At 42.3% G+C, this 24,444-nt stretch overlaps 2 protein-coding genes across 10 annotated transcripts in view; one reads left to right on the top strand and one right to left on the bottom strand.

Moving 5' to 3' along the window:
* LOC147615044 (uncharacterized) overlaps window positions 1-24,444 on the top strand; it is a 167,958-nt gene that overhangs the window by 118,598 nt on the left and 24,916 nt on the right. For 5 of the 9 annotated variants that reach the window (XM_086780321.1, XM_086780319.1, XM_086780314.1 and 2 more), the window contains one exon: window positions 9,409-9,472. The exons of the other annotated variants lie outside the window; for them this stretch is intronic. In XM_086780321.1, the coding sequence (XP_086636447.1) occupies window positions 9,409-9,472 (64 nt within the window). The remainder of the gene's footprint in view (window positions 1-9,408; window positions 9,473-24,444) is intronic. 9 annotated transcript variants of the gene reach the window in all.
* LOC147615045 (uncharacterized) overlaps window positions 1-24,444 on the bottom strand; it is a 142,724-nt gene that overhangs the window by 110,499 nt on the left and 7,781 nt on the right. The gene's annotated exons all lie outside the window — the stretch shown is intronic.

Genomic DNA, 24,444 nt, shown 5'->3' with positions numbered 1-24,444 from the left:
GAGTTCTTTAAAGGAGGTGCATATTTCACATAAGATGAAGAGTTGAAAATGTACAAGGTTTATTAGTAAATAAACACATATGTAAGGAAGGGGAGTTCTTTAAAGGAGGTGCATATTTCACATAAGATGAAGAGTTGAAAATGTACAAGGCTTATTAGTAAAAAAACTATGACACATATGTAAGGAAGAGGAGTTCTTTAAAGGAGGTGCATATTTCACATAAGATGAAGAGTTGAAAATGTACAAGGTTTATTAGTAAAAAAACTATGAACAATACAATTTTGACACATATGTAAGGAAGGGGAATTCTTTAAAGGAGGTGCATATTTCACATGCTTGAATGAGTTTTAAACTCATAAAAATTAAGATATTTCATCTCTCCTCTCTCCTCATTCAAGTCTAGTTCCAAAAAGTTAGCTTAACCGACCTAAAAATGGTCAAAAAGTGACCAAACTGACTTGGAAAATTCTAGAATCGGTTGTTTGGTTAGGAGCTCAAATTTTCCTATAAATAGAAGCCTCCTCTTGTTGAAAAAGATATAGAGTCTTATGCCTTGTTACTCTACTCCACCTAAGCTAAAATATATAGAGTCTTATGCCTTGTTACTCTACTCCATCTAAGCCAAAATATATAGTGTCTTATGCTTTGTTACTCCACCTAAGCCAAGAGCTGTGAATTCTTTAATAATTCACTAGTTTTTGACACTTCTCTCTTTCTTCAATCCCCATTGGTGGCTCCATCAACATACTAAACCAATTGATTGGTTGGGGGCCTCTACCGTGAATAAAGAATCAAGCAAATCATAAGGTAAGTATATTGAATTTTGATCTTTTCTATAATTACTCAATGATTCTCTCTTCTCAACCTCCCAAGCTTGAGAAGTTTAATTGGTATGGTTTTTTAAATGCTATTGAAGTTAATTGGTGAATAGTAGTGAAGAGTTACATAATTTAATAAATACTATAGAAGTTAATTTCCATTTATGTTTAAATTCTAATGGTTTTTATGTAATTTCTCTCTCTCACTCAAGAAATGGTCATACTCATGACCCATTCTCAATCCAAATGAAGCTTTTCATAAAGCTTTTCCTTAATCCAAGATTAAGCTATGCTTGAGGCCAAATTAATGGCTTTTTGCTATACTTTTAGTTTATGCATATTGTTGATTCAATCCATTATGGATTGATGACCCAATTAGAGACCATTCTAATTGTTTTCTTAATGATTTAATTAGAGACCATTATGGATTGATGATCCAATTAGAGACCATTCTAATTGTTTTCTTAATGATCCAATTAGAGACCATTATGGATTGATGATCCAATTAGAGACCATTCTAATTATTTCTTTAATAATGAGCTTTATCCCTTAGAAAAAAATTGAGATTTATCAGTCATAGTAGCGGAGCTATGGCAAAATTTTTATAAAAATTACGCATAAAATAAATTCATTCAAAGCATAAAAAGAGGAATTCCTACCATATTCTAGGAACTATCATCCTAGATTAATTAAAAGAATTTTATTATGCATGGAGATGTGGATGTTGCATGTAGATGTAGATGTATGGATGTGAGTGTGAATGTAGAGGTGGATGTATGCATGGGACGTGGATGTATGCATGTAGAAATAGATGTGTAGATGAGGATGTAAATGGAGATGTGGATGGATGCATGTAGATGTAGAGTATAGATGTAGATGTGAATGGAGATGTGGATGTATACATGTAGATGTAGATGTATAGATGTAGATGTGGATGTGGATGGGGATGTATGCATGTAGATGTAGGTGTATAGACGTAGATGTGGATGTAGAGGTGGATGTATGCATGTAGATGTAGATGTATAGATGTGGATGTGAATGTGGAGTGGATGTATGCATGTAGATGTAGATGTATGGAGGTGAATGTGAATGTGGATGTGGATGTATACATAGGGATGTAGATGTATGCATGTAGATGTAGGTGTATAGACGTAGATGTGGATGTAGAGGTGGATGTATGCATGTAGATGTAGATGTATAGATGTGGATGTGAATGTGGAGTGGATGTATGCATGTAGATGTAGATGTATGGAGGTGAATGTGAATGTGGATGTGGATGTATACATAGGGATGTAGATGTATGCATGTAGATGTGAATGTACGCATATAGTTGTGGATGTATGGATGTGAATATACGATTGTGATGTGAGGGAATCTGAAGTGATGAGATGGAAATGATGTGATGGGATGAGTATACATATAAATGGAATATGGAATAAGTAATGTAGATTGAGGAGGGATAATGTGGAAAAATGAAAGTTAAAATAGAAATTGTATTGTAAATTGTTTGTAAATGCTGTTTGTAAATGCTGTCTGTAAATGATTGTTTTATGTCAAGAATGCTGGGGGGAGCATTTTGACCGTCTTGTGATTAAGGTCGTGATGAGAAAGTTGCAACTGCTGACGGGGAGTCAATGAAGGACGTCTCGCGTAGCAAGGTCGGCCGAGGTCTTGACCAGCCTCGGTGCGATTAAAATGGTGAGCTTCCGGTACGGTGGATGAGGGGCCAAGGAAGCGGCCTATGCGTGAAGTGGTAGGTTACCTGCGAAGGATCCTAGAGGGTGCTGACCATACGGTGCTCGGGCTCTGGGTTGCCTAGGATACCCACGCGTGCGTCGAGGAAGATATTGGAACAGAGTTGGAGTTGTTTTCTGAAATCGAGCATGGATCTGGTTGATTGACCTTGCTGGTCTTCAATGGATGAGTCCATGGCTCCTTATATGGATCTGTTGGTTGATCTTGCTGATCTTCAACGAGAGTCCATCTTGTTAAGTGATTATATTGCCAAGTATTATGGGCTAGGAACTATCGAAACGGCTCCTGAGCGTTCTAGTTGCCAATGATGCCATAGATACTCTGATGAAGGAATGATGGGAAATTAAGAATCAATTGGATAAATTGGAAGATGGTGATCAATGATACTATGGTTTTATTAAAGGATTGTTTTAAACTGGTTGAATCTGGTTGAAAAAGGCAATTTCATATTGGGTGTGTGAGTGGTGTGACTAGTTTTATTTTGCATGAACATCCGGCTAGGGGGCCTTGGAACTCTTTTCCTTGGTACCCGGGACAAAACCTAACCAAATTTTTAATTGGATCCCATCACTACAGTGGTTGGGCGGTTGGCTAACCCATGGGATTGGATGGGGTTAGGCTGGACTGATGGATCCGTAAATCGAGACTCAAACTTTTGTTTTTACGATAGAAAAAAAAAAAATAAATCCCGGACAGAAACTGTTCTATGGATAGGAATCAACGGCTGTGCCTCTTGAATGGGGAAAAAAGCGTTGATCCCAATGATCCAAGTGCAAGTTTCTTCCTTGAACTGACTAAGTATCTTATAGATATAGTCGGATCATCTCGATCAGAAATGATCTTGACTACGTTAGAGTAAAAAGTTATCCTGGTGGAATCGCCCGTGCTTTCCGGTAAAGGAAGTTTTTCCGGGTTCGGTTTTGGAACAACCGACGGATTAGTCTCTTATCCGGATATCCGTGGGCGAGGCCCCGAGTGTGGGACCCCTGTCCCGCGCGAGAAGCGCTACTTCCGCTGCCAGTACCCCGAACCCGTTGCTCGGTGGGAACAGGGATCTTACAGGTTGGGAAATGAGATTACATTCCGTCGTTTGGGCATACAGAGTAGCTTATAAGATAGCTATTAGAACGACACTATTTAACATGGTGTTTGGTCTAGATGCGATATTGCCCATGGAATTTTTGATCCCAACCTTAAGAGTGGCTAAAGAGCTTGAATGGACAGGACATGAACTGTCAGAGAGGCTAGAAGAGCTAGAAAAAATAGATGAAACAAGACTGGCTGTAGTAGCAGGAATGTATGCTTTGAAAAGAAGGGAAAAGCAATTTCATGATAGCCGAATCATGATGAAAGAATTGCAATTGGGAGATTTAGTTTTGGTATTTACTCTTAAGGAATTCCAATCTAAATTTACCAAGAGAGGATGTGGTCCTTATGTGATTTCGGGTCTATCATCTAGTGGAGCAGTTAAGATTTCAATGCTTGATGGTGAAGAGATGCCACACTGGATAAACAGATGCCGGATTAAGAAGTACAACATTCCTCTAACACAAAGTGAGCTTGATAGACTTCATAAAGTGAAATGGCATCAAGAAAAGCGAAAGTTAGTGGCTGAAATGGCTCAAGAAGAAGCTAGAGAAAGAGCGAACAAACGCAGAATGCGAGGAGTGGTTCCGTTAGCAGAAGGATTGTCTAAACAATGTAAGTTTAGCATTACTAAGGATCTTGAGGATGGAGATTCCGAGGAAGAAACGCCTCCTCTCTTCATTGCTATTCAAGTTGGAGAACAATGTTTACCAATTTACGCGTTTTTAGACTCGGGCACTGATGGTAACACTATCTCATATGAATTGTTTTCTCAATTAAATAACACTACACTTAAGGAAACGAATGCCAAGTTTGAATCATTCACTGGTGATAAAGTAAAAGCTCATGGTATTTGTGAACTAAAGTTATTGTCAGTGAACTAAGCTGCAGGGACAAGTTCTTTGTCACCCAAGTGAAAATGCAGGACACTCCGCTGATCTTAGGTAGGACATGCCAAAGGAGGCACAACTGCTTCGTCAACTGGGAGCAAAATTTAGTACATTGTCAGAGTACCGACAATCGACTGTGGGTACCTCTAAGGCAACCTGATGAAGCTTATGCTGTGACTGTCCATGTGAGGGACGGAATGAGCGCACAGTCGGGTTGCCTCAAGACTCGTGCACGCTCACCCAAGGGGGTTGCTCACTTTAAGCTAGACTAAGGGGGGCACCACCTTGTCTTATGGAAAACAAGGAAACCACTCTCTCGTGGGCTGAACCTCAAACGTATGATAGAATCCTCACAAATGCACGAGACGTAGCACAACACAAGGGACCACCGAGCGGTGAGGGTGCCAAACTTCCGAAAGTTCGATTTTATGCACTCTACAAGCCTAAGCTTGGAGGCGATGAACACGTGGATGCGGCGGTCTCACGACGCGAAGGGCCCACACGAACACGAAACATGTATGGAGAGGATGAGAGGACCTAGCCCGTGCATCCCAACATGCATGTGTGGTCTTTGTGTTATCTCGACCAAATGCTAAGCAAGCCATAGCCGGTGTGGCTACCTTGCTCTCAAGTACAATTGGCGGGGCTTCTCTCGGAAGTCTTCCCCGCCCTCACAGGGTTTTTAGTGCAAAACAAAAAAACTACACACACAATACCACCCAGCTAAATCCTCGTACACTCGGGTCTAATGGTGATGCTTGGTTGCAATTCCTTTAGGTTTAGGGAAACACTCAACAGTCTACCCTCAATCACCTTCTTTTTACCAAAACACACTCGCAATTGCCACACACAATTGCACACAATCATCAATACACGATCATCAACACACCCAATCAACTAGCCACACACACGGGCAACAGGCATTCCACGAAAGCTCCGATCTTCGCGGCTCTACAAGCACAAACTTGGAGCGGCTATGAGCACATGCGGAAGCCTTTGCAAGCACAATACATTCACATCACACTCACAACATAAACCAAGTAAACCTTCCTGCACCCACAATCGGATTAGCAACCAAAACCAGCCATCAACACATAAGCAAATCAACACAAATCCCTGCAACATAGGTTGTGAATGAAACCAAATCACAATACCTTCCCTGTGAGCAAGTTAAACCACAATAGCATAAACAATAGCATCAATTACATTGCACAAAACGAGCATTAAAACACCATGAAAGCATACCATAATCAAAGATTAATGCGAGCGAGACGACGACTCTCCGGAAGCAATTCGGTAGCAACACAACAATTACAAGAAATCGACGAGGTGTGGGCTAGTGAGCATGAAGAGAGAAGCTCATATTGAATTGATGATGGTGAATTACACAAGGATTAGGGGCTTCCTCTACTTAAGCTTACTAGGATGCAAGAGAAGTAGCACTCAATTATCTTAATTAGATAGCACAATAGCCAGCACACTCCACACTAGTGGCTCATCACCTAGCCTTGCACACACTAGCATAGGCAATTCTCAACATGCACTCTTTTCATGAGCTCTTTGCATCCTTTGCATCCCAAATGAAGGGGGAAGAGTGTCCTTTTATAGGCTTGTACAAGGATTAGGGGGCAATTAAGGCTAATCATGATTAGAATTGATCTCCCAGAGGGGGTGTGAGTGTCCATAACTGAAAATTGACTTGATTATAGCAAGGCTATCTTGATTGTGTCAGCACCCTCCAATCATCTTCTGCCAAATTGGCCCCATTGGCACATCATTGGCCACATTGGTCTCCACCAATAGAATTATTGGCTTTCATTTATTTAATTTATGTATTTTGAATAAGAGAGTAGCATAGGGAATTATTAAGAAAATGGAGAGAAAAAGGAAGAGGAAGGCTATGGAGTTATCTGTTATGAAATGGAGAAGAAAGGAGAGTGTGTGTGTGCTAATTTTTTTGATTTTGATTTTTGTGTGTAGTGTGTGAAAGAGAGGAGTCGTGCAAGAAAGACTCCAAAATCAAAAAAACCAAGATGCCTTTTATTTTTAGCTTATTTGATAAATAAAAAGGGGGTGGGGTAGTGAAATATTAGATGCATATAGTAGCTTAGGCTAAGAGGGAAAAATAATGAGAGAAAAAGAAATAGAAGTAACTCCAACCGCGGGAAGGCTTCTTACACATGTAAGAAGGGTGGGCTCCATATGTAAGCTTTATGTAAGAGCTTGTCCTTTGCTTTGATTTCTCCTTAGGAATGGTCCAATGTTGTAAGAGTGTGGTCCAATGAAAAAATAGCATGTGGGGAGGCTCTTCCACAAAAGGCTTAGGTAACTTTACAAGCTTCCAAGAAGGGAAAAAAACTCAAACCAATCAATTGATTGGCCACTTGTGGGAGGTGAGGGAGGAGAGAGAGAGCAAGAAAGCTAGAGAGAGGAGAGAGAAGGGTGGCCGCCTTCTTCTTGTGGAGGGGGTTCTTTGCTGATGTCATCAAGCCTTAAAGGCTTGGCTTGACACACTTTCCACATCATACCCACTTGGCTACTTCACTTCAATGCTTAACTTACCTCATGGTCACTTTTCACTTGTTTTTTCCATGGCTAAAAGGTCCTTCCTACGCCTTGAAATTCAACCCTTCCATGGTTCACATTGTAGCCTCCTATCTAAGCACGTTCCACTTCATGTGAGTTATGTATGCCCATACATGCCTTTTAGGGCATGACATGCCACCTATGCAAGGGTACTTTCCCAAATAGAATTTTTAGATGTGACATCCTCCAAACTTCCCTAACTAAGCCCTGTTTCCCACCAGCCTTGGCTAGCTCTGTGTAGGGGGTGTTCTCACACTGCCAAACCTATGCATTATTGAACACATATTTACATATATACAGGGGGTTTCTCTAAGGGAAGGCTCATTCATGGGAGTGTGATTTTCCCACATCATATTTGCCCAACCCAAGAATGCTAGAGGCATTCATGCCTCTAGCTCCAAAGCTTCTTCGTTGATGAATTTTCCCTGTAACCTGTTTGTGCACTCATCCTCTCTACCAATGGAAAGATGGTCCATCGGTGTGCCTGGGTTACAAAGAAAAGTGTCTATGCATGGCCGTGTAATTGGCCCTATACTCATGCCTAAAATGCAGGGAACATGCTGTGCAAGAATTGGGTCTTGGGCAATCAATCCCAAGGGCTCGTTGCTGTCGAGGCTCGTCGTTCATCAAAGATTTGTGAGAAGTATGGATTAAGTCGCCACTAATTTACCCTTGTCTTGTGCAATTGTCCAGAGATATCCACCAGTTGGTAGCTTCCATTGCCAAACTTCTCTATTACCTTGTATGGCCCTTGCCAATGAGGTGCAAACTTATCTCCCTTATTGTAATCGAAGTGGTTGTCATAGTGCAGCACCAGAGATCCCTCCATGTCCTTCGATGCTAGCTTCTCGTTGAATTTGATTCTTCTCTCGTCAGCCTTCTTGGCATAGTATTCCATTGCATCCTTTCTACTCAAGGCTAGCTTTTCCAAATCTAGAATTCGTTCCTTCAGCTTCTCCTTGACATTCCCATCTCCTCGCATTAGAACCCTCAAGCTAGATAGCTCAACCTCAATGGGCAATAGCGCTTCTTGGCCATACACTAAATGAAAAGGAGTGAAGCCTAAAGATGCTTTGACTGAAGTACGGTATGCCCAAAGTGCTGCATCAAGGTGCTTATCCCAGGTTTGTGATTTATCCCCAATGTGCTTTGATATGATCTTACAGATCATCCCATTCACTTTCTCTACCAATCCATTACATTGTGGATACTAAGGGGTGGAGTGCCGGTGCTTAATTCCCAATCTAACCATCAGCTCTTTTACTAAGTCCCCTCTAAACCCAGGCCCTCTATCAGAAATGATCTCCAGTGGCGTACCAAACCTGCAGCAGATATTCTCAAACACAAATTTAGCCACATCCTTGGCTGTGATCCTACTTGTTGGTGCAGCTTCCGCCCATCTAGTCATGTAGTCGATGCCCACTATGATGTACTCCTTTCCTGCAGCTGTTCTTGGCAAGGGCCCAATTGCATCAATGCCCCATTTCTCAAATGGGCCAAAAGAAGTAATAGGCTGTTGAGGACCATGAGTAAGCCTTCTAGGTCCTGTTCGCTGACATGTATCACACGTTTTGCACCAAAATTTTTCATCTCGCTAGAGAGATGGCCATACAAATCCTGCCTGCAAAACCATCTCCTGTGCAAAGTGCCCGCCGCAAATATCATCATGACAAGAGTGGAGTATGCGATGAATATCTCCACTGGGAGGGACCTTCCTAAGTACCTGATCCTTCCCTAGACAAAAAAGGTCATCCTTGATGAGTCGATACCTAACCGCCTTTCTTGCCAACCATCTTCTTTCTCCTTTTGTGAGATGTGGAGGTGGCTCTCTTGTTTCCAAAAAACTGATTACATCTTGCAAAGACTCTTTACCTTGAAGCTTAGGCTCTTGTAACTTGACAGCACCAATTGTAGCTTCTTTTAAACACTCGCTTGCTAGCGCATCTGCATCTTGATTCTTTGCTCTGCCTACATAATGGATTTGTACGTGTAATTCTTCTAAGTAGGCTTTTCACTTCCCTAAGCCTTAAAGCAATCTTGTCACTTTTACATGACCAAATGCCCTGCACTTGCTTCACAATTAACATGGAGTCACCATACACATTTAGGCGGCTAATACTATTAGAGACGCACCACTCTAAACCTGTAAGTAAGGCTGCATACTTAGCTTCATTGTTGGATCGTGTAGAATCAAACCTCTTTCCATCACTTTTTCATTCAAAGGATTGAAAACTACAACCCCTACTGCTGCTTTACCTTCTTTTCTTTTGTAGGCACCATCGAAATAGAGGGAAAATGCTTCTTCAATCTCCTTGACTGTCGGGGTTGCTGGTTGAGGTGACTTCTTTTCCTTCTTTTTTATCTTCTTTTCCTTGAATTGGTGTGTTAGAATGTCACCTAAAGCTGCCCTTGTAGACTCTTCCACCATGACTGTGTAATCAAACTCCTATAACTGTACAATCCACTGTGAAATTCTTGCTGAGACATCCATGTGCTCCAAGACATAAGGAAAAGTGTCTTCCATAGTGATTATTATAAAATGCCGAGGTAAGAGATAAGAACGGAATTTCTGGGTGGCAAACATCAGAGCTAAAACCATCTTCTCCACCGAGGTGTAATCTTTTTCTGCTGCTTTCATCACCCGGCTAGCGAAGTATACCGGTCTCATTAAAGCTGTCTTAGGATCCTTCTGTAGAAAAATGGCTCCTAAGGAATCCGTCCCTACGCTTGGGTTCACAAAGAATGGCTAGTCCCATAGAGGTGGAAGAATGATAGGAAGAGAGCTTAGAACCTTCTTCACTTCTTGAAAAGACTCCTCAATTTCCTCATCCCAAACTAAGGTTTGTGCATTGGTAAGACCTTGTAAGGGAAAAATTAGCTGAGATATCTGATGAATAAACCTCCCAAAATACCTCACCTTTTGAATGAATGAAGTGAGCTCCCTAACTGTGGTGGGTGAAGAAAGAGACAAAAGTGCACTCACCTTGGAGGGGTCAACTCGTATCCCATCACTTGAAACCACATGTCCTAACAGTGTGACTTGTCTCTCATCAATGTGACATTTTGCGATATTCAATTGACCTCCCATTTGTGCGAGTCTACTCAAGCCTTCATCTACCCTGGCTAAGTGAAGGACACGTGAACTGTAGATAGAAAAGTCATCAATATACACTCTGATGGATTTCCCAAAGAAAGGCTGAAAAACATAGTTCATGAATCTCTGAAAAGTAGACGGAGCATTGGTGAGACCAAATGGCATCACTCTGTAGGCAAAACATCCCCATGGCGTGATGAAGGTTGTCTTCTTATAATCCTCCTCTGCGATGCTGATTTGGAAGTACCCTGAGTAGCCGTCGCACACCGTATACCTCTCATGACCTACAACTTCATTCAGAATTTCATCTTGAAAGGGAAGAGGAAAGTGATCCCTCTTGGTCGTCGCTGCATTCAATGGCTTGTAGTCCACACAAATTCGCCATTTTCCATTCTTCTTTGGAGTCACCACTACTGGAGATACCCATTCCGAATCTTCCACAGGATAGATGAAGCCTGCTTGAAGTAGCTTCTTTACTTCTATCAATAGAGCTTCCTGCTGAACCTTACCAAGGCGTCTTAACTTTTGAACCACCGGCTTCTGATTGGCCTTCAAATTGATGTGGTGTTCTACCACAGTCACACTTGAAATCTCATGATAGTTAGAGATGAACAAAGAAGAATGTTTTCTTAGCATCACCTTGAATTCCTCTTTCTCCTCAGTCGGAAGATCCTTTGCCAGCATCTTCTCAAGGTCATCGTCCTTCAAAGTCGCCTTCGGTTCTTCACCATCGCTGGAAGTTGATTCTTTTAGAACAACCCCACATACTTCTAGTGAGCTATCATACTCACTTTCACTCTGGCTAGTGCTTTCTCTTGTGGAGGTGGAATCTTCAGTGCTTAACTCTTCTTCTGAAGTCTCTAATTCCAAACACTCTTGCTTTCCATCTTTCATATTGTAGACTATTGGCTTGTTTCCTTTCCCTGGCGGATTCAAAACTAAAGTACCCTTTTCCCAATCCTGTCTACTAGCATTCATTGCAATCAACCATGGTCTACCTAAGATTACAGGGTAGCCCTCTCCCTTTGCTGGCAAAACATACAAGTCTACGGCTACCTTGATCCCACACACAGTGACCTTTATATTTTTACAAACCCCCAAACATTTCAAAGATACATTGTTTGCCATTTTGGCTTTAAACTCAGACTTTCTTTGTGTTTCTAATCCTAGACAGTTCATCATTTTCTCACTCATCACACATACTTGAGCTCCTCCATCAACATAAACCTTCTGAATCCTTTGGCCCTTAATATAGGCCTCTAGTACAGGTAGGACATCATCATTTCTTTTAGCTTCGACCGCTCCCATGACTTTAGAAGTTCTTGTACTCACCATCTTTGACCATTGTCGACGCATCTTAGGAGATAGGTGGAGAAGTTGTAGCCAAGTAAGTTTAGGTCCTTGGCTGCTCACATCCTCGATGAGGTTATATGGTTCTTGGCTCGCACCAAGAGGAAAGTCTTTGATGGTGATATTCCGTCGTGTGCTAGACCTCTTCTTCCTCTTCTTTACACCCTTTGAAGTACCTTCTTCATCCATAACCTGACTCTCAGGGGGTCCTCTCACTTCTTCACTTACTCGGACTTTCTTAATGGGCATTACCTCTGGTTCCTTTTCTTTTCCCTTGACCTCCATTTGGATCACATTCACAGCCCGCCGCTCTTCGGCTACTTCAGGCAATGGGGGAATCTCTACTGGTTGTGGTCGCCTTAACAACTAGGGTTGGGCTGCTGGTGGCAGTTGGGGCTGCGCAGGTGCTTGAGGACACTCCCTAGGAGCGGTTGCTTATCGTCTAGGTCCTCTTCCCTGACCATTTCCAGGGTATCTTCTTGGATGGGGGCAGAAATACATACCATGTCTGTCTTCACCACAATTGTAGCAGAAATATTCTTGCCTTCGTGGTGGTCTACGTTGGGCTGGTGGATCTTGCACTCTTTCTTCATTGCGGGGCTGAGGTTGCATCCGATGCCCTTGCACAAGATTGATGGGACAGGTTGTCCAATTGATTAGTTACCTTCTGTAGTAACTCCAAGTGCGGGTCCTCCGGGATAACAAGATGTACTGGTGGGGGCTCTGGTGGTAGCTCATTGGTGAGAGACTACTGCTCTCTTCTCATCTTGTCCACTTGAAACTACAACTTACGATCTTTTAAACTCGCTATTTGCATAGCCTCTTCGAAGCTTTCAGGGAACTTTCCTTTCACTTTCTCCTGCAAAGTTGGAGACAATCCTGCCAAAAGTCTTTCCTTTTGAAGGAAGTTAGGAGCTTTCTCTCCCTCGGGTAAACTTGCTTCCCACTCCGTCCAAAGTTTCAGGAACTGGGCTTCATAGGCTAGATAAGAATCTACGGTCAACTGCTGCTGCAGACAGGACAACCTTTGCCAAAGCTTCTCGGGACTGTTATTGGTAGAATACTTGGACATAAAGGTCTCTTTCAATGTCTCCCAATCACTCTTTTTATTTTGGGGCAATCCCTGGAACCATGTCTTAGCTTCATCTCTTAAGACTAGAGGAAAAGCCCTAAGCTTAACCTCATCCTCATCTCTCCCTGAAACTAAAAAAGCCATTTCTAGGTCATCTAGGAAATTGCTTGCACTCTCACCTTCCTTACCATAGAAGTTGGGGAATGCCATAGTATAATGCTAATTCTTTCACTCCAACTCTCACAACAACACGAAGATGAACACGTCCAATGAGTGGCAGTAATACACCACGGGAAGTATGAATGGGTTCACCGATGCGTTGATTGCTGCTAATCGTATCTCTCCAAAGAGTCTCCTCAATGTGGCTTGGAAGTGAAGCTTTGTGCTAACAAAGATGTGAATAGTCTAATGTGCAGAAGGATTGAATGGTCCTGAGACGTCTCTAGCACTCATAGCAAGATATACACATAGACATAAAATGAATTCTCATAAAGAATGAATGGCAAAATCACAGGGTTAGGCGACCTCCCTTAAAGCTGCTGGGCCAAACAAGAACACAATTCTTTGCATGAAATGAATTTTCCTGCTAATGATTATACGCACACTGATTTGTTGTGTAAGCTGAAAAGGATGAAAAACGGGACCAGCTGGTGGCCCTTGATTATTCATAAAATCAAAGCTAAAATACAAAGAAAGAAGTCAGGGGTTCAACAAAAAGGATGGGGTAACCATTTATGTGCATGATGTCATACTCCTCATCAGAGTCAATATCCAAGGTATCAAATGCATAATCCACTTCGTCTTCAGACTCGGAGGAGTACCCTTGGGTGAAAGTACCAAGACCCCTATGTACCCACGGCAGGTTGACGTAAGTAGAGATGAGGTCGGTCTCGTACTCTGGGATGTCAAAAAGTAGATGTGCGTAAGGTTGACCGGCTCTCCACGCTTCTACCACCACTGGCTTGAGGAAGTCATCAAAGGTGATCTTTATTGCTCTTTCTATCTTCTTGCCTCTCAACACCCAGGGCCCTCTATTAATGTAAGGCAAGATAAATTTTACAGTCACCCACGGTGTGTCTTGAATGCGCACGTGCAATCTTCGTGATGTGAGAAAATAATAGAGGTGGAAATTATGGATCCTCACCTCATCTACAAGACCAAAATGAGTTATCAATGAGATGTAGTTCAGCTCGTTCCTACTACGAAGTTGCAATGCATTTACATGCAGGGTTTGACCAATTACATAAGAAAATTTAGATTGTGACACTTTTTCAATTATCACACCCGGGGGACCCACTGGTGAAATGCTACGGAGGAACCACGCTACGGAATGCAAACGCGGGAGAGCCCAATTCACCCTCTTTACTCTATGCTTAGGTTTGGCCTCCAAGGACGAAGCCTTGAATTGCGGAAGCGTTTTGGGTTGCACAAGCTTTCGAGCCCAGTGCTTGCGGTATTGCTGGCCCTTAGATAAACTGCGGGGAACTTTCGGTGCCTGCAATCAATCTCTCTTAGTGAATTGAAATATTAACATTGATATGCAACTTGAAACATTCCACAAATTCAATCAATGTATCACAAAACAATATTCCCACAAATGGGATCGGAACTTGCAATGCCACAAATAAATGTGGATTCTCTACGTGTGGCATACACACGAAACACACAAAGCCCTCCTCAGTGGGGGCACCAAGAAAATGAGGGACGGAATGAGCGCACAGTCGGGTTGCCTCAGGACTCGTGCACGCTCACCCAAGGGGGTCACTCACTTTAAGCTAGACTAAGGAGTGCACCACCTCGTCTTATGGAAAACAAGGAAACCACTCTCTCGTGGGCTGAACCTCAAACGTACGATAGAATCCTCACAAACGCAAGAGACGTAGCACAACACAAGGGACCACCGAGCGGTGAGGGTGCCAAACTTCCGAAAGTTCGATTTTACACACTCTACAAGCCTAAGCTTGGAGGCGACGAACACGTGGATGCGGCGGTCTCACGACACAAAGGGCCCACACGAACACGAAACAACATGTATGGAGAGGATGAGAGGACCTAGCCCGTGCATCCCAACACGCATGTGTGGTCTTTGTGTTATCTCGGCCAAATGCTAAGCAAGCCATAGCCGGTGTGGCTACCTTGCTCTCAAGTACAATTGGCGGGGCTTCTCTCGGAAGTCTTCCTCGCCCTCACAGGGTTTTTAGTGCAAAACAAAAAAACTACACACACAATACCACCCAGCTAAATCCTCGTACACTCGGGTCTAATGGTGATGCTTGGTTGCAATTCCTTTAGGTTTAGGGAAACACTCAACAGTCTACCCTCAATCACCTTCTTTTTACCAAAACACACTCACAATTGCCACACACAATTGCACACAATCATCAATACACGATCATCAACACACCCAATCAACTAGCCACACACACGGGCAACATGCATTCCACGAAAGCTCCGATCTTCGCGGCTCTACAAGCACAAACTTGGAGCAGCTACGAGCACATGCGGAAGCCTTTGCAAGCACAATACATTCACATCACACTCACAACATAAACCAAGTAAACCTTCCTGCACCCACAATCGGATTAGCAACCAAAATTAGCCATCAACACATAAGCAAATCAACACAAATCCCTGCAACATAGGTTGTGAATGAAACCAAATCACAATACCTTCCCTGCGAGCAAGTTAAACCACAATAGCATAAACAATAGCATCAATTACATTGCACAAAACGAGCATTAAAACACCATGAAAGCATACCATAATCAAAGATTAATGCGAGCGAGACGACGACTCTCGGGCAGCAATTCGGTAGCAACACAGCAATTACAAGAAATCGACGAGGCGTGGGCTAGTGAGCATGAAGAGAGAAGCTCATATTGAATAGATGATGGTGAATTACACAAGGATTAGGGGCTTCCTCTACTCAAGCTTACTAGGATGCAAGAGAAGTAGCACTCAATTATCTTAATTAGATAGCACAATAGCCAGCACACTCCACACTAGTGGCTCATCACCTAGCCTTGCACACACTAGCATAGGCAATTCTCAACATGCACTCTTTTCATGAGCTCTTTGCATCCTTTGCATCCCAAATGAAGGGGGAAGAGCCTCCTTTTATAGGCTTGTACAAGGATTAGGGGGCAATTAAGGCTAATCATGATTAGAATTGATCTCCCAGAGGGGGTGAGTGTCCATAACTGAAAATTGACTTGATTATAGCAAGGCTATCTTGATTGTGTCAGCACCCTCCAATCATCTTCTGCCAAATTGGCCCCATTGGCACATCATTGTTCACATTGGTCTCCACCAATAGAATTATTGGCTTTCATTTATTTAATTTATGTATTTTGAATAAGAGAGTAGCATAGGGAATTATTAAGAAAAAGGAGAGAAAAAGGAAGAGGAAGGCTATGGAGTTCTCTGTTATGAAATGGAGAAGAAAGGAGAGTGTGTGTGTGCTAATTTTTTTGATTCTGATTTTTGTGTGTAGTGTGTGAAAGAGAGGAGTCGTGCAAGAAAGACTCCAGTGAGAGTGTATCTGCAATCGCATTTTGCTTTCCAGGGATGTGGGCCAGTGTGAAAACAAAATTGAGAGAGAAAATTAGCCCATCTCATTTGCTTGTTGGAAAAGGATTGTGTAAGAAAGTATTTAATGCTTTGGTGATCTCTGTAGGTATTATTAAGGGGATACCCAACAAGTAATGCTTCCAAGTATCTAGAGCACCATGATAGCTACAAGTAGTTCTTTCTAATAGATTCCTAGTACTGTTCTTCTGAGTTTAACCTTCTACAGTCATAAGCTATAGGATGTCCTTCTTGAGAGAAAGAATAGTCCCAATGCTATCATCACAAGCATCACAATGAACTTCAAAAGGCTTATTAAAATCGAGGAGTACCACAAGTGGTTTCATCATAAGTGTTTCCTTGAGCTCTTTAAAAGCATTGGCTTCTTTCATGGTCCATTATTGAAATTTGACCTTTTTCTTTGTCAAATCATGGAGTGGACCCACTATTATAGAAAACTTTGAAAAAAAGCATCTATAATAGGAGCACATGCTAATAAACCTTCTTAACTTATGAAGGTTCTTTGGTTGTGGCCACTCATCTACTACCTTAAGATTCTCGAGATCAATTTGGATACCCTCCTTAGAGGTACTTGATCTCATTAAGGAAGAACTCAGTTTTCTTCCCATTAACATAAAGTTTATTAGCATGCAATTCTTCAAAAAAGTGCTCTTTATGTTCTTTTATTATTCTAGAGTAGATGATAATATCATCAAACAACACTTTAGGGTGTGCTCTACTATGCTTTCTAAATAATCTCCTCATCAACCTATTAAACATTGTAGGAGCATTGGTAAGACCAAAGGGCATCACCACGTACTCATGTAAGCCAAATTGCATACAAAAAGGATTCTTATGGATGTCATGGAGTATGATCCTTATTTGATTATAGGCACTTTTAAGGTCTATCCTACTATAGTAAGATGACCCTTGTAGCTTGTCAAAAATGTCCTCTATATGAGGGATTGGAAATCGATTCTTTATTGTGTTCGTGTTTAGTGCACGATAGTCCATGCACATGTGATAGGACCTGTTCACTCGCCATCACTCTCAAAGGAGCAACTGCGAATCATCATGTATAGCAGCCTACGTGGCACGGCATATACAATGTCATACCAGAGGGAACCACTAACTTGGGCAGTCGGAGGCCACGCTAGAGTGTCTTTAGTAGCAAGGACCGTTGGAGATGGCGTAGCTGGTGGCGCTGCGACCCTCTTCGTGACGCTAAGTTTGTCGTTTTAGTGGATAGCCTGATGAAAAGGTCGACTTCTCGTGGTAGATCGTGACCTGGAATCATCTTGTTGCTTGAAGTGCATCTTGTTGTTCCTGTTTGAGGTCTTTGATTGCTCTGAGAAGTCATTTCCAGTTACTGCAGCGTACTTCTGATGAACATAAAACTGGATCTTTCTCGTAGCAGATGTGCTCCAAATTTGAAACTGAGCATAGATTTGAGTTCACCAACACAGGTACATGCCAGCCATGATGTTAGTTTTGTAGGTTCATCACTTTGAGACTGGCACGACTGGGTCGTTTTTTTTTTCATCAACCTCTTTTACCTGTGTGGCATATGCTTCTGTTCAAATTTGAACACCATTTGACGTCCGTTTGACCTTCAAACAAAAGTTTCTGCGTTAATTAGCGTATTTTCCGTCTGCTGATGATTCTGGCCGTATCTGAGGTGGCAACTTGGAAATTTTTACATAGGAAGTTCCCCCCATGTTAGATCTACACTGCCAAGTGGTTGGAATTGAGTTTGCACCTCTGAATCTCAGTAGATCTGAGAATCTGTGCTGTGGAACTGTACGATAAAACTGACAATAACTTGAGCTCTGCTTAACATTTGCCCAAGGTAAACACATCCCCCTGACCCTGGAAACATGCAGAACAAGCTGATATGGTTAGATCTGCATTTTGCTGCTGTGTAAATCAGGCGTGCCTGGTTCACAGATGCCCATTTCTGCATTTTTTTGGCCCTGGTCTGTTCCTCTTGCTCTCTGGAGTTCCTTGATGTGTTCCCCATGCTCAAATTCCTTCAGAATCTGCTTTTAGAGCAAAAACTTGGCACTGAGACTTTTCTGCCCCACTGAAACAGCTAACTCTTTCACCTTTTCTTGACTCCAAACTTTACCGGGGCTGCCTTTCTGCTTCATCTGGGTCCCGGCTGTTGGTGTATTCTTCTTCTTTTGTAGAGTCTGTCTTGGATTTTTTATGATTTTTATAATTTTTCAAAGAAAAAACAACAAACCACCTACTCATATAAGTTATGTACAAAACAAGCACTATGCTATAATCATAGATTTGACTCCATATGTAGTCCATATTACAATACTTAGCGAAATTCTGTGCTTTTCTGTGCATCTGGGCTTTCTTTTCACACAAAAACAAAAGAAAAATAAGAAAATCAAAAATTCGTAACTCTTTCAACTCTTTGCCCGTGTGTGTGAATACACATTAAGTACTTTCTCTACTAACACACACCACTCAACTCACTGTTGACCTATCTCGCACTCGTACTCCCCCCCACCTAATCGAAGCACTACGTGCGATGATCGGTCATGGTCGTAGGAGTGTGCAAGGGTTTCAAAAGATCCGTGCCTAATGCATGGTCATGTAATGTGACCCTATTATGCTTGAAGAACAATGCATGTAAAAAACATGCTGTGCAAGAAACAAGGTCATGGAACAATGCGTCCCATGGGCATTCGTTGACGAGGTTACGTCCTAACTATCCTAATCTACTATATACAATTGTGTCATTTGGTGCATATGACCTTGAAGTTTTGTGTTCTTTAGAGCATCAACGCGCTTACTTCGCAAATTTCGCTAATTTGGCATAGTCTTGCTGTTGTCGGGACGAAATCTTTCCATGTACGGTGCGGTAACAGCATAGACGTCGGCCCAAATAGCTGAACTTGAAGATCCAATGCTCGAAAGAGAAATGGCTTTATGGTCATTGGAGCCATGTCTTCCTTGTGTGTTGGTTGAACTTTTTTGGGTTGCCAAACCTTACATGTTTTTGTGGAAGTCTGTTTGGCCTTCGGATGAACTTCTTTTGCTATGGTAGTCTTCACTTTCCATACCATTTTAACATCTTTATCCTGGCGAGCCTGTTGTGGTTGTGGTTGAGGTGGTTGTGGAGGCTTTCCCTTGGGTTTCCACACCTGCTTGTTGACAATCTTTGGCTTCGGATACACCGTGTGGTCATCAAGGTTCTTGTGGACTAGTCTTGTAGCAGCTTTCGCCTTGGTAGTTTCTTTCACCAAGCTCTTTGGAATCCATGCCATGCCATCTGCAGTGTAATGAAGAGAGTTTTTGGGAACCCATACCTGCTTGATAATCTTTGTGGGAACTGTAGCACTAGTTGGTTGGGTTGTTTGTCTCTTCTTTGTCTTTCGTTGTTTGCGAGATGACGTTAGTGCTTTGTTTTGCACTTTCGGAACCCAAATGTACTCTGAATCTTTCTGAGCTCTAAGTAGCACTTTTGGGATCCATCGTTTAGTTCCATAAGCTAGCTCTTGTGGATAATCTGCTAGCTTCTTGGTGGTTGTTGCTTTAGCTGCTTTCTTGGGATTTGGCATCTTCCGTGCCTTAGAAGCATTTTCTGTTTTTGTTGCTGGCACATCTGTCTTTTTAACCCAAACCCACTGTTGAGCTTTGGCTTTTTTCTTGTTGGCGTTCGTCTTCTTTGCTTTTGGTTGTGATGGTGGCTTTGTCTTTTCATTTGTCTTTCCCGGGTCTTCTTCTTTTGAGTGTTGTGAACCTGCTGACTTCTCTTCAGAGGATTCCACCGGTAGTGCACGGACAATCTCGGCATAAGCTTCATCAGGTTGTCTCAGAGGTACCCACAGTCGATTGTTGGCACTCTGACAATGTACTAAGTTCCGCTCCCAATTGACGAAGCAGTTGTGCCTCCTTTGCCATGTCCTGCCTAGGATCAGTGGAGTGTCCTGCATTTTAACTTGGGTGACAAAGAACTTGTCCCCGCAGCTTAGTTCACTGACAAACATCTTCAATTCACAAATACCATGTGCTTTTGCTTTATCACCAGTGAATGATTGAAACATGGCATTCGTTTCCTTAAGTGCAATGTTGTTTAATTGAGAAAACAGTTCATGCGAGATAGTGTTACCATCAGTCCCCGAGTCTAAAAACGCGTAAGTTTGTAAACGTCGTTCCCCAACTTGAACAGCACAATGAAGAGAGGAGGCGTTTCTTCCTCGGACTCTTCACCGTCAAGATCTTTAGTAATGCTGAACTTACAGTGTTTCGACAACCCTTTTGCTAAAGGAACCACTCCTCGCATTCTGCGTTTGTTAGCCCTTTCTCTGGCTTCCTGTTGAGCCATTTCAGCCACTAACTTTCTCTTTTCTTGACGCCATTTAGCTCTATGAAGTCTATCAAGCTCAGTTTGCGTTAGAGGAATGTTGTACTTCTTAATCCGGCATCCGCTTATCCAATTTGGCATTTCTTCACCATCTAGCGTTGAGATCTTAACTGCTCCACTGGATGATAGACCCGAAATCACATAAGGACCTCGTCCTCTCTTGGTAAATTTAGACTGAAACTCCTTAAGAGTAAATACCAGCACTAAATCTCCCAGTTGCAATTGTTTCGACATGATTCGGCTATCATGGAATTGCTTCTGCCTTCTTTTCAAAGCGTACATTCCTGCTACTACAGCCAGTTTTGTTTCATCTAGCTTTTCTAGCTCTTCAAACCTTTTGACAGTTCATGTCCTATCCATTCTAGCTCTTTAGCCACTCTTAAGGTTGGGATCAAAAATTCCATGGGTAATATCGCATCAAGGCCAAACACCATGTTAAACGGTGTCGTTCCAATAGCTGTCTTGTAAGCTACTCTGTATGTCCATACGGCGGAATGTAATCTCATTTCCCAATCCGTTCGCGAATTGCTCACTATTTTTGTTAAAACAGACCCAAATATCTTGTTCGTGCTCTCGGCTTGACCATTGGCTTGCGGATGATAGGGCGCAGACTTCTTATGAACGACCATGAAGACGTCCAAAAGATTTTCAATGACTTCATTTAAGAAGTGCTTACCCCGATCACTTACAATCTCAATAGGTAGACCGTACCTTGTAAACACATTCTCGAACAAGAACTTCGCAGTTGTACGAGCGTCGTTCTTTACTGTGGCTTTTGTCTCAACCCACTTTGTGACATAATCTGTGGCAACAATAATGTATTGCGCATGTGTACGAGCAGCTGGTGGATCAATAGGTCCAATAAAATCGATACCCCACTTCGCAATCGGAGACGAGATGCGAATCGGAGCTTTGTACCTTTGGCACTCATCACATCGTTTTACGTACTCCGACGCATCCTTGAACAATGTAGGCCACCATAACCCTACTCTCATAATAGCTTTCGCTGTGACATCAGCAGAGAAATGATCTCCAGGAATACTTGAGTGAGCATGCGCTAACACTGCTACGTATTCTTTCTCCGTCACACAGATTCTCATGATTCCGTCCTTACCACGATGATATAGTTGATTGGCAATGATACAAAAGTCTTCAGCTTGTTTTTGCAGGTACCTTTGCCTCAACTTGTTCATCTTCTCAGGAAATATGTTGGTAGACAGATACTCAACAAGAGCCTCTGCCCACTTTGGCATTATTGGTGATACATGATAGAGGGTTATACCGTTAAGAGCATTGGGATTAGAACCCATCTCGCAAGAACAACCTCTAACATAATCGTATACATCTTTTTTCATGGAAGGCCAAAAGACTCCCATGCGTTCCACTCTTCGTAAAGTTTGTTCTGGAGCCATATGAATATTACCTATAGATACATGTGCTTGCTCTAGGTAAGGTCTAGCTTCCTTTGCATTCAATGCATAACCTCAAAACTTCATCTCGACCTTTCTTATATAATCTACCCGCTATCATCGAGAAGTTTCGTGATTGCTCAATCAATGCGAGATTGTCATCCCAGGAGTCAGATAAGCATAACTTTCCAACTGTAAGTAATGATACTACAGTTTCACTCCATTTGGGAACCATCTCTACATTGAACAGATAAGCATCTGGGAGATCATCAGGAACTCCCGTAGGTCCCTCTCCATTTGTTAGCCTTGAAAGGTGATCCGCTCTTTGGTGCGCAATCCCTTGTTTCACTACCACTGTGAAGTCGAACTCCAGTAGAATAATGAACCAACGGACTATGCGTCCCGTATTGCAAGGTTTATTTACTAGGTACAACAACGCCTGGTGGTCTGTGTAGAACACAAACTTGTTTGCTAGGAGGTAATGTCGGAATTTCTTCATGGCATACACCATCCCTAAACCTTCACGCTCAGTTGTTGTGTAATTCTTTTCAGCACTATTAAGTTGTCTGCTTGCGTATGACACCGGAAAATCCATGTTATGATCACCTGGCTGAGCTAATACACATCCAATCACGAAATTAGACACGTCAATATGCACATGGAAAATCTTTGTCCAGTCTGGTGCTCTCAAGATTGGTGCGTTGGTGAGTGCTTCTTTAAGCTTTTCAAATGCTGCATCACACTCATCCGTCCACTCAAAAGCAACAATCAAGGCATAAAGAGGTTGGGCTATGTTCGCAAAGCAGAAAATAAATCGACGATAGTAGCCGCAATGTCCCATAAATCCCTGTACCTCTTTAGCGTTTGTCGATTTTGGCATTTTAGCAATTGCTTGAATTTTGTCCTCATCGGTCGAAATGCCATTCTTGGACACTATATGCCCTAAGATCTTGCCTTGTCGAACCATGAACACACACTTTTCTGGATTTAAGCACAGCCTATAAAGTCTGCACTTATCGAATATCGCTCGTAGTTAAGACAAATGGTCCCCTCTTTGCTTGGAGTGAACACATAGATCGTCAACATAAACTTCCAGAAATTTTCTCAGAAAATCTCTAAAGATATGACACATGAGCCTTTGAAAGGTCGCCGGTGCATTTGTCAACCCAAACGGCATTACCCGATAGGCAAAAACGCCTCGTTTAGCGGCAAAAGCCGTTTTGTGCTGATCTTGTGGGTCAATGGATAACTGGTTGTAACCTGAAAACCCATCTAAGAAGCTATAAGCTTTTGCACCTGCTACTCTCTCAATCACGTGATCCGTTATTGGTAGAGGACGCGAATCGTAGCAGCATTCACTTTCTTGAGATTAACGCATACTCTCAATTTTTCATTTTTCTTGGGAACAACCACAAGTGGTGATACCCATTCCGTATGTTCAATCTCGTAGATGAATCCTGCTTCTTTAAGCTTATTAATTTTCTCATCAATCTTTTGAGCAAAGTTGTCATTATATGAATACGGACGTTGTTTGCTAGGCTTGGCATCATCGTGCATCGGAATAGTATGCTAGCATACTTCCGGATCAACTCCCTTAAGTCCTTATAGGACCATGCAAACACATCTCTATACTCATGCAACAACTTAATGATTGCATGTTCTTCCTGATCATCAAGATCCGTGGCAATATATACTAGTCTTGGATCCTCCCTCTTGGATCCTCCCCTGGAAGAGCAAGATCCACCCGCTTAGCATCCTCAGGTCCATCATACGATACACCTGGAGTGATGTTCATTCGTTCAGGCTTCTGAACCAGTATCTTTCTCTCCTCGATTGTATACTTCTTGTAGTACGAAGGAACACCTAAAGACTGCTTGTCGTTATCGGCGTCGATGTCATTGTCAGTTTCCCAGTCCGACAGATAATCTTTGTCTTTTCCCTTGCTCTTGTTGGTCATTCTCAGCTTTTGTTTCTTCTTCAAGTGGCCTTGAAGTTTTCGTTTTGGTTTGGGCTTACAGGCATCAAGTTCAAAGATTTGCGTTAGATAGCAACCTGACACCTGATCTTTGATGCAATCCGAAGCACCAACCCATTTAAGATATTGAGACTTTCCTTGACTAACAGGCATGTGGTTTTCACCCCACTGTCCTCTTCGTGCACTGTCTCAATGTTGTTCAACCCTATTACGTCATTCACTGTAAGCTCATTTAATTTGCCAATTATTTGTCTCGGACTTAGGTTGAGTTCAACTTGCACTTGTTTTCCATTCCCAAGTCTCAACATGGTCTTCTTTGCTTTCTTGGCAAATCTCCTCTCTCGTTTGTTCGGTTTCCTTCTTTTTATCTCGTTCTCAGAGAGAGTTTCATCTGATGCATCATAGAATTCCATATCGTCATTCTCAGCATCAGTAGGCTCCTTGTCTTCTATTGACCC

Source organism: Cibotium barometz, chromosome 41 (assembly GCF_041138505.1).
Source record: "Cibotium barometz isolate CiBa-2024 chromosome 41, ASM4113850v1, whole genome shotgun sequence".
NCBI lineage: Eukaryota > Viridiplantae > Streptophyta > Polypodiopsida > Cyatheales > Cibotiaceae > Cibotium > Cibotium barometz.
This window is presented reverse-complemented; position numbering and strand designations above follow the sequence as displayed.